Raw genomic sequence first — 11,890 nt, forward strand, 5'->3', positions numbered from 1 at the left:
AGCTAATGCTTCTTCATCCACAAACAAAATTCTCAGCATCAAGCATACTTGATACAATTTATGCCAATTTTTGCATAACAAAATGGACATATTTATTTTCAACTTTATATTATATAAACAAAACTCAACACACACATACACACATAATTGAACTATAAACCAATTAATCCCTCATTGTTCCAACTTATATCATCCATGTTCCGCAACAATATTGATCAAGCACAAATTTATAAATACAAATACTAGATAAAAATAAATGTAAAAAAGTAAACATATAATTTCAACTATAGTTCATTAATAATATTTCTCGAAGTACAAATGAAACATGAACACAACGAAAAGGAAAAATATATTTCCTCACATCAACTAGCACTTTAAGCATTCACATATCATCTAAATTGATGAAATATAAGTTGAGATTAGAACATATAACAATATATATTATTGTTGTTGTTATTATTAATATTATTATTTATTATTTCTAGTGCTTATTTCCATGGGTATGTTTGTTGTTATACATCCACACCCTAAAAGTTTTACACTTTACACCAATCTCGTTACAAAACTGTTCAACAAGATTTTCATCTTGCTTATTAATCTTCCAACCCGATTTCATAGCAAAACCAAGCATTCTTTCCTTTTGATAATGAGTGAACTTGGATCTGAACCTCTTTGATTTTGACGACCCTTCTCCACCACTATAAGTATCACCATGATAGATTGGCTCAACAAAACCTTCTCCAAGATCACCCCTTGGAAAGTGGGCCTCATCATGAACAACTGAAGAAGGAAGAGAAGTAGTTGTCCCCCTAGAAGTCCCCGTCACATGATGGTAACCGGTCGGAGTTTGAAAAACCGTTGAAAAGGGAGTCGGCTGAGGGAAACGGGGGTTGTTAAAAGGAAGGGAAATATTCTCTTCATTAACAACACCATTTTCTCTCCGATGAAAATTTCGGTGACAGTTACACGCGGCGCATTTGAAAAATTCGATGGTCCCTTCAATTCCAGCGGGTAAAAACTCGCCACAACCATCAAGAGCGTAGCCTCCAATGCTGGAAGCATGATTCTTTCTACACTCTTTGAACTTTTCTTCGAAGCTATTGCTTTGAGAATTCATTAGGGTTTCTTCATCATGATGATTCAAGGTTTTAGTTGTTTCAACGTAACTTGTTGGTTCAGTAATATTAGCCATGACTACCTCTTCCTCATTTTCTTTATTTTCCATTGGCTTAGAGATGAACAGGCAAAGGCTTGATAAGATAACAAACAATGGGATTGAAGTGAACATGACTCTCTATTGGAAGAGTAACACTATGATATGTTTTTCTAATTTTTGTTACTATGTTTTCTCATAATTTGTTCTAGCTCCATCCACCGCTTTAAATAATGGTCACATTAGAAAAAAAAACATATCTTGAAATTTTACTTAAAAGAGACTTAAATTGTTCTTAGTCAAACAATTTATTGTCATGTTAGAAAAATTAAATGTCGGTGCTAATATAGTGCAAAGAGATGCATGTATTTAATCTATTTGTGTTTAGGGTGTAGTTACTACTCTTTTGACTCCATAGTTCTATTTTATGTAATTAATATGTAATACGTCATTACTAAGTTTTTAGAATAAATGTAACTTAGTTTATTAACTTTTACCATAAAAAAGTGATTTCTTTTTCACTATTATTTTGTTGCTAAAAGAAATATATAAAAAAAATTAACAGAAGGGGCTACACTTCCTATATATGGTGAACTAATGAATTGTCTCAAAAGATTAGCTAAAGTATAAAAATTAAACTTGTGAAAAATAATGATGTAGGAATCATAATATCAAAATACTAAAAAAAAATAATATTAGGTTAAATATGTTTTTGTTTCATATAAATATTCTGACCTTTTATTTAGTCCCCTTAAAAAAAAATTGAATTTTAGTCCTCCAAAAATTTTCCGTCTACAATTTTGATCCCTGCTTTTAAGTAAGTTCACATGTACCTTCTGATTTTATATTGAATTCTTGCATAAACATTTAGAATATCATAATAATCTCTCCATAAAGATTGATTTTTTCAACAAAACGTGAAATAAATATGACATTTTAAGCGCCAAAAACATAAAAATTTATATTTTATTCATCATTTGTTAAAAAAATAAATAAACTTTACAAGAGAGAATTATATAATGTACTAAACATGGCTGGAAAAAAAAATCAAAATTTTGACTAAAAAGTTGTGATGAAAAACTTCAGGGGACTAAAAGTCAAAAAAAACTTTAGAAATTTAAAATAAAAAGTTAAAATATTTATAAACATCAAAAACATATTTACCCTTGAGAAAGCAAAGATCAAATTTTCAAACTCCATTTAATCTCAGGATTATCCATATGTTTTTCCCATGCGTCTTTATCCATATTGTAGTCTTATAGAGCCCCTTGAGTCAATTGAATCAAGAAAATATACTGTAGTCTTAAATTTATTGACAATTTGTAAAGTTCTACAGGTTTACCCTTTTAGAGATAATTAGTCAATGTTTATATTAGAGTATTTTGTTACATATTGTAGATAACGATGTGACACGGTTAGGGTATGTATCTAAAGAATTAATTATAAAACTTAAAAATTTGAGACATCTTATAAAAATCGACAAAGACTCAAGAGGGTCTTATATGTAGACACGAAGGTATTATGTTAAATTTTATTGGTTAAAATATCATTGGTGAATATCAAATGTAGTAATATGGTTAAATATAATTTTAATTGGATAAAAATACCATATTATTAGATTTAGTTCGTAAAAATATTTTTGTTGATATTTTGCATTCAATTTGGTTGATAAATTGAGAGCTAAACATGAATGATTTTATTTAGAGACTAATTTCACCATAATTTTTAGGGTTAATAGTGTTTTTCACCCCTGTAATATAGGCCATTTCCGGTTTTCGCCCTTATAAAATTTTCGGTTTGATTTATGTCCTTGTAAATTTTTTTTTTTCCGGAATACCCCCCTCCTCCCTCCAACTCAGCAAATCAGCCTATGTGGCGCTGACAAGGAATTTATTTTTCTTTTTTCTTTTTTTTTCACTTGCCACGTGTATAATTCGTTTTTTTTTTTTAAAATTGTGAAATTTTAATTTTGTTTTAATTGTTTTATTTTTTAAAATATTTGAAAATTAATTTTCAAAAATAAAATATTCAGATTTTTTTTCCAAAAATTTTAAAATATTAAAAATATGATTTTTTAGAATTTTTAAAATTTTAGAAAATGATTTGTTTTAAATTTTAATTTCAAAAATGATTTTATAAAAATCTAGAATAAAATTTTCGAAAATAAAATCTGAATTTTAAAAAAAATCTGTATCCAGATTATTAAAAATAAAATATTTTCCATAAAAAAAATATGACTTCTTTTTAAAAATTTCGAATTTGTTTCTTCTAATTTAACTTTTTTTTAATTTTGAAAATTAAACTCCAGAATCTTTAAAAAAAATTAATTTCGAAAAAAAACCGAATATTTTTTCTGATTTTTTTAATATTCGAATTTAAAATAACACCGAATAATTCAAAAAAAATCTTATCGTTTTTTCTGATTTTTTTAATATTTGAATTTTTTCTTTTTCGAATATGAATATTTTTTTTATTTTTGAAAATTAATTTTCAAATATTTTAAAAAATAAAATCTGATGTAGATAATTAAAAAGAAAAATTGAGTTTTTTAAAATTAAAATTAAAAAACGAAATTAAAATTTCACAATTAAAAAAAAACGAATTATACACGTGGCAAGTGAAAAAAAAAAGAAAAAAGAAAAATAAATTCCATGTCAGCGCCACATAGGCTGATTTGCTGAGTTGGAGGGAGGAGGGGGGTATTCCGGAAAAAAAAAATTTTACAAGGACAGAAATCAAACCGAAAATTTAATAAGGGCGAAAACCGGAAATGGCCTATATTACAGGGGTGAAAAACACTATTAACCCTAATTTTTAATAGGAAAATACTAACAAGTGTCTTTAAAGTAGTAATACATATAAATTCATTTGGAGTTGGTCTAGTGGTTGGTTTGGAATTTTGGAGTTTGCTCCTCTCAAGGTGTTTCAGGTTCAATTCCCTCTGGTGTCAATTACAGTGGGCAAGTCCATACAGAGCTTTGTTCTGGCTTTAAACGGGGCTCCCGCAAGTGGGCGATGTGATTGATCCCCTCAGATTAGTCGGTCCTTGGATCGGGACACCGAGTTTTAAAAAAAAAAAGAAGTAGTAATACATATAGGAGGATTTTATACGCTCATTTGTTAAGGTGAATTGGTCATTTCTCTGTATTTATATCTCTATTTGAAAATATTTCAAATTGTTAAGATAAAGTTGAATGTTAAACATAGACTTAAATATGATAATGATCCTTACAATTATTAAGAGTTTTGATTCAACTCCCTATAAAAATAAGAGTAAATCATCCTCCCCTCTCATGAGAGATGCTTAAATTACATAAACTTTCCCTCTTATGTCAAAGTATACACATTCCCCTCCCTTTTTAAGCAAATCATATTGAAAAAAAATTACACTTCCCTCTTTTGAGAGAAAGCTTGAATTACATCCCCTTCCTCAAATATTAAAATCTACACTTCCCTCTTAATATTTATCATTTTTATTTTTAATAGTATAGAAACAAAAATATAATCCCCGTGAGCTTAGCTCAGTTGGTAGGGATATTGCATATTACATGCAGGAGCCGGGGTTCGAACCCCGGACACTCCACTTCTCCACAATTAAATTGTGTGAGCTCTAGCCACTAGGCTACTTGACCAAAAAAAAAAAAAAAGAAACAAAAATATAATACACACGGAACGGTAAAAAAGGGAGCGGATCCATTTTATTAGAGTTTTTCTACTTGCACCCTAGTTAATCATGGTTGCACCCCAAAATGACAAGATTACCCTTTCATAAAATTTAATCTAAAACTAAGTTGAAGTAGGTCATATAAACTAAGTTTAAGTGTATATACTTAATCTCAGTTTAAGTAGGTTCATGTAAACTGAATTTAAGTAGGTCATGTAAACTGAGTTCATGTAAACTAAATTTAAGTAAGTGTACAAACTTAAACTCAGTTTAAGTAGGTTCATGTAAACTAAGTTTAAGTAGGTCATGTAAGCTTAGTTTAAGTAGATCATGCAAACTTAGTTTAAGTGTACATCTAAAAGTTCAATCTTATTCAATGATTATACGTCATCTCAGTTTAAGTATGCACATGTAAACTCAGTTTAAGTAGGTTCATGTAAACTTAATTTAAGTAGGTTCATGTAAACTCAGTTTATGTAAGTTAGGTGATGTACACTCAATTTAAATTTAAGTAGGTCATGTAAACTCAGTTTAAGTAGGTTCATGTAAACTCAGTTTAAGTAGGTTCATGTAAATTTAATTTAAGTAGATTCATGTAAACTCAGTTTATGTAAGTTAGGTGATGTACACTCAATTTAAATTTAAGTAGGTCATGTAAACTCAGTTTAAGTAGGTTCATGTAAACTCAGTTTAAGTATGTTCATGTAAACTCAGTTTAAGTAGGTTCATGTTAACTCAGTTTAAGTAGGTTCATGTAAACTTAGTTTAAGTAGGTTCATGTAAACTCAATTTAAGTAGGTTTACATGAACCTACTTAAACTGAATTTAAGTTAACCTTGCCGATGTAAATTAAAACTGTAATCGTACAGTGCATCAGTGCAGTTGAAGGAAAAAATTGAAACTAGCAAATAGAAGAATAAATTCACTTACTTATATCCAATTGAGTATGGATGAAAAATATTTTGATTCACTCTTTAATTTTCATGGAGATTGATATTGAACATCAAATTGTTTGATCGATTGTGGGGTGAAACTCACAATGAATAAAATTAGGGTTTTAAGAAAATTTATATAAAAGGGCAATTTTGATATTATAAAAAACTTTTAAGAAAATTTAGGTGTAACCAGAAAAACATGGGGTGTGAATAGAAAAACTCATTTTATTATAATAAAAATTCAAATCATATTTTTCTCTATTTTTGATATACAATATCATTAACATATAATTTCAAAAATTATAATAAAATGTGATACAATACAAAATAAAATAATTTTTTTAAATTAATAAAACTGATGACATATATGTGTAATAATAACTTGTCAAAAAAATAAATGTGTAATAAAAAATGTATATTATATTCTAAATCATTTTGTTAATAATAAAATAATCAAAATTGTTATTATTAGTGACATTTAAATTAAAAATAAAATGAATTATTTTTTTTAATGGCGAATCAAAATTTGTAGATATAATTAAAATATTTATTTATGTATTATTTTGAAGGATGTAAACATGGATTAAAATTAATTACATAAATAATTCTTAAGGAGAGAATTATACTCCAAACATCTCTTAATTAGGGGAGAAGAGTATTAAGGTAGCGAATTATAATACAAACATCTCTTAATTAAGGGAGAAGAGTATAATTTATTTTAGGTTTTTACTTTCAAAAGAGGAGAGTGTATAATCTTTGAGCTGTCAAAACGGGCTATCCGACCCGTGACGGGCCGACGAATGATAGGCTTGGACTTTTGCTGGCCGGACCAAAAAGGCCCAAAAGATAAATGGATTTAAAAATATTTGTCCAAATCCGGCCCTTTGCAGACTACGGGCTTTTGGGCTGGCTCGGTTACTTAAAACTTTTAATCTAAAAATAAAATATTACACACTAAAAAATACCTACCGATAATTCAATTAGCTATTTACCACAGTTTTTTTTTTATAAAGTACCTCACTTCTTAGAATAGTCGCCCAAATTTGTATTCATAACATTTGAAGCTAAAGTATATATTTACTACTTGTGTTTTAGTATCAGTGCAAAATGAATCTAAGTAGGACACATGTACGTCCAAATATATGTAACGATTAATAAAATTATATTAGCATGGTTACAGACTGCATAACAAGACTAGGATCACGTTAATTGTTAGATAAATGTGTCTCGTGGTAACTATTTTTATTCCTGCAAAGCATTCTTTAGTTAATGTCATTATACTTTAAATGTATTCAATCAAATCATGATTACATCTTTATGGTGGGCTATAAAAAAAATTATGATGTCAAAAAAATATAAATTAAATGGGCTACCCGCGGGCCGGTCGGGCCAGCCTACGATGGGCTCGGGCTTCAATGAGCTCGGGTTAAAAAGGCCCGGTTTTAAATGAGTCGAAATTTTTGTGTCCAAGCCCTACATATTTTCGGCCCGTTTTCACAACTCTATATAATCCCTTCAAAAAAAGGAGGGGAGTGTATATTATAATATGAGGGAAGGGGAGGGGAGGAAAATTTAAGCTTCTCTTAAGGGAGGGGAGAATAAATCACTCTAAAAATAATTGTTTAATTTTAGTATTTGCAAATGTATCACTTTTGGTCTTTTATTTTATTTTACTACCTACAAAATTTATACATGTTAAAATAAGATGCTATATTCAATACCGAGATTTTAAATTGCTTTTCATTGATGGAGAAGGATAGACTCACTTTGAAGAATTGTTTTTGTCATTTTTCCTGCTTTTACCACTACTAAACCATGTCATTTAATATAATTGTTCATACAAGTTTTATTTTTTCTAGGTCTAGGATTGACTCACTTTTTAAGATAGTTTAGCGATGCAGTTTTTGTAACATCTCAAACTACTTTAAGTATTGGCGAGTGTCCCTACTAATCAATAACAGTTTGTTCAGCCTAGTTTATCCTCACATGCTTTTTGAGTAGCTCCCAACAGATCATTCATCCCAAAGTTTCTCTAAAACAAACATGCTTAATTATAAAATTCTTATGGTATAGACTACTGAAAATAAGATGCAATTTTTGGGTAAAGATAACACCAATCAACTATCATAAGTCATCCTTCAACCACATTGTAACAACCCATATGATTTTAAGTATTGCCGACTGACCAAACAAATCAACACGAGTCCTTTTAGTATGTTTTGTCCTCACTCACAAGCTTTATAGGAAACTCCTTAGAAGGTAATTTCATAATTGCTCAAAGTCGAACATACTTAACTGTGGAGTTATTATAGAATGGGATATCAAAAATAAGATGCATCTTGTCGATACAGATAATATCAGACAATTCTTATATGACTTCTTTCAATCATGCAGTGTCATACCTACTCGGTCTAAGAATCTCTCTCATTCATTATGTAAATTTGGTACGCCCATGAGGTGTCAAGAGTCGTTCATTGTGATGTCTTGCGCACCGGAGACCACTTCCTGCTCTTGTCAATCTCGGACATTACATGTCCACCAGCTTCAGTTTGGTTTGTCCTTGAACTATATCGAACTGGGAGATGTCTGCTCTAATACCACTTGTAACTCCCCAAAGGAATTTAAGTATTATCTATTGAATCTAAAAACCAACATAAATTTTTTCAATGTATTTTGTACTCATTCACATACACTTTTCAGGGTACTTTTCTAATTGTCACACATCCCAAAATTAATCCAATCAAGTAACCATAACTATGAAGTTTTTATTAAAAAAGGGCTAACGAAAGAAGATGCATTTTGTTGGTAGTATATGTAATATTAATTAATTAATTTGTTATAACTCAAGTAACAATTCTGATGTGATTTTGATTCATATGTTAATTTTCATAAAAACGTCTTAAGAACTGCTCATTAACATGTCTTGTACACCAACGATCACTCCCCACTCTCTTCAGCCTCAGTTAACACGGTTTTTCTAAGGACTTTTGTTAAATAAAAAACGGTGCATTGATGTCAAAAGAAAAAAAGTCAGTGATATAAATTTAAAATATGTTAGAAATTATATATCAAATTAATAAAATAATTTTAATGTTTTAGACTCTTTTTAAAGATGCATTTATTCTCCTAATTTTTGGCATGCTTTTCTTGCGTATTAAATCATAGGTTAAAGTTTAACTTTTAAATCAATGTTCATATGGAGCGGATTTGTTGAAGAAAAAAAATGAATTTTGGTCCATGAGGTGCTACCTCAATAGTAATGGGTTGACTTTGTAACCTCGAAAAATAAAGTTGAAATCCTCTTGGAATTAGTTGTAAAATGACCATTAATGTTATTTAAATTATTATTAGTTTCTCCCTTCCAGTAATTTTTAAAAATATTAGTTAAAATACGTCAAATATACTCAACTATATGTAATTTAATGAACTACAAACAAGTTTCTGTCAGTGGAAGGTCTGGAAATTTGTTGGTCCCAAACTTCCATATCTACCGATTGGATATGGACGCTCGTGCATTCTTTCCAATAGTCATCGTTTTCTCCGTTAGAAATTGCTATTTGTTCGTCATATCGACTCTTTCGGTAGTTAACCGTTAATGAAGAGACCAAACTCATGATGCCACTTGTTTGTTGGTCTATATGACAAAAAAGAAGGTGCGCTAGACGGGGTGAATAGCATTTTTCAATTTTCAAGAGTTTGCGAAAGCGTGAACTGAAAACTTGTGACTTATCGGATTCGTGCGAGACAATGATAACAATTCTAAGACAATGAGTAATAACTAAGATTTAAAGTTGAATTCATAGGTTTAAATATTGAATCTTATTAAGCACATCAAATATCAATATTCAAGCAAACAAATTTTAAAACTAAACAATCTCAATCCAAACCTATTTGCAATAAATCACACTAACACTAATAAACACAAGGTATATGAATTAATAGTTTGAAGCTTAATTGAAGCTTGATTGTGATAAAATGGAATTTGAAAGAATCTTAATTCAAGTAATTAAGATTAGGTTAAGTGTAGTAAAAGTAATCACAATCAAATCAAATGGTTTCAAACATAAAATTCACATACATATAGCAATATGAAAATCTAAAAGGATTGGGAAGAGAAGAACACCAGAATTTATAATGGTTCCCCTTTTCGTCCTTGCTTCGGGGTACCTCCACCATTCTTGATAGAAAACGCCTTTATCAAGGACTTCCACTATTGTTGAAAAATGTTTACAAATTGTTATGATTACAAAAGATTTTCTTGATAACCCTAATCTTCAATCCTAAGCAACCTAAACACCACCAATCTTCAAAAACTCTTTAAATAGAAGATTCTTTAAGTCTTCGAAACTTAAGCTCTCATGAAATATTAGTTGGAATTCCTTCACCTTGAATTCTTCTTTTCTAAGTTTGAAGCTTGGATCTCCTTAAACGTAAGAAGTTAGAAAGAACCCCCCACAATTCCCGTTGGTGGTGGAAAGAAATCCGTCTTTTTTCGTAGACCCTTGATCCTCAATCAAGTTCCCTGAAAGAAACCAATGTACAATTCTTGTAGCACTCTAGCAATTTATGAATCAAAATCCACAAAGAATCTTAGAAAAAGTGTTTAATCTGAAGAGAAAGTGAAGAGAGAAGTTTGGAGACTCTAAAATGTTATTTGCAATTGATTTTATGAGTTGGAAAGTGTATGGGTATAGCTATATATAGACATGAGTGACAAGTGCAATTTTTGTGGCAAAAATAACTATATTATTCAAATAATGTTAATTATGATTCGATTTAGACACGTGAAAAGGGAAAAATCTGAAGCTATGAGATTAATACGAATCAAGAATATTTGATATGTTTCAGAAGTGTCCAGATGAAGATTGATACGAATCAAGAATATTTTATATGATTCAAAGGTATAGAAAAAAGTAGTTTTGGCACGAAGATTAATACGAATCAAGAATATTTGATACGATATTCAAAAAAAATCAAATGAAGATTGATACGAATAAAAAGAACAGTTATATGATTCATTCACGTAAATCACAAGATCAGAGAACTCAGATGATACGAATCAACAAATTGTTATTTGATTCAAGCATGATACAAATCAATAATTTATGATGCGATTCAAAGTAAGAATTTAATTCTTGTTTTGTTGTTTGTTTCAACAGATCTAAGTTTCTAAGTTAGTTCTAAAAAAGGTAATGTTTGAAATAAAATAACTTTCATAAATAAAGAAGAATGTTAATATTCCCTTAATACACTATTTTCATCTTTAAGATGATATTAACATCTCATTCATCTGAATATTTACGATTTAACTATCTAACACTCGCACAACGTGCGGGTCTCATTCTAGTATAATTTAAAATTCACCCCACCAAATCAACGTGTATCACTCTTCAATGGAAGACCGAAAATTACTAAAGCTTGGTTCTCTAAAAAGGATCACTGGTCCTAATAACGTCTATCTCCTTTCGTTGGACTCGAGTCACTGCTCAGTAAAAGATATCTTTCCAACAAAGAAGAAATTAGTTACACAGACTTTCCAAGTCTTTAGCAGAATAATTTATCACATGCATGAATAAAATTAGAGACGCATAACTCAAGGATGCATGGTCACGAGATACAGTTAAAACCAACAACACAAAACATAGCCCCTCCTTACTTTGTAAGGACTTGCGATAGTTCATAAAAAGCAAATTAATTCGTATATTCCAATATAAAAAATACATATTGTATAATTAGAGTAACATAAATCACACACCCCCTTAACATCTTTTATATTCGTCTTTCAAGGTCACTTAATCATATAAAAAGGACTCGACGAAAATCTCCAGCATTGCTGCAATTTTCAGCTTTTTTTTTCCTTTCTTTTATTTTGATTTTTGTTGCTTCTGCTAGTTTTTATTCTATTTTTGTTGCTAGTTGTAGCTCTTGTTTGTTCAGTCTTGTAGTTCTAACTTATACATTGCACTGCCTCTAGTGCATCCGAGGTAACTCAACTTTGCTTGAACTAATTCATGTTCCAACAATTGACAAATTTTTATGCATTTGATTGATTTCCTGTGCAAAAATTAGTTTCAGCATTACTTTTCCCACCCCGTGCCTTTCCTCGCGCGTCCTATTTTTTTTCAAAATTATTCTCGG

At 29.7% G+C, this 11,890-nt stretch overlaps 1 protein-coding gene across 1 annotated transcript; it reads right to left on the reverse strand.

Annotated features, from left to right (window-relative positions):
* Positions 1 to 455: 455 nt before the first annotated feature.
* Positions 456 to 1,372, reverse strand: LOC11423707 (zinc-finger homeodomain protein 2). Its single transcript, XM_003628868.4, has one exon. The coding sequence runs from the start codon at positions 1,286 to 1,288 to the stop codon at positions 482 to 484; it is 807 nt and encodes a 268-aa protein (XP_003628916.4). The 5' UTR covers positions 1,289 to 1,372; the 3' UTR covers positions 456 to 481.
* Between the last annotated feature and the right edge of the window lie 10,518 nt (positions 1,373 to 11,890).

The sequence above is a fragment of the Medicago truncatula genome, chromosome 8, assembly GCF_003473485.1.
Source record: "Medicago truncatula cultivar Jemalong A17 chromosome 8, MtrunA17r5.0-ANR, whole genome shotgun sequence".
Lineage (NCBI taxonomy): Eukaryota > Viridiplantae > Streptophyta > Magnoliopsida > Fabales > Fabaceae > Medicago > Medicago truncatula.

Excerpts from the sequence above, each read along its gene's own strand:
- LOC11423707 (XM_003628868.4), bottom strand. The coding sequence starts at position 1,288 with ATGTTCACTTCAATCCCATTGTTTGTTATCTTATCAAGCCTTTGCCTG.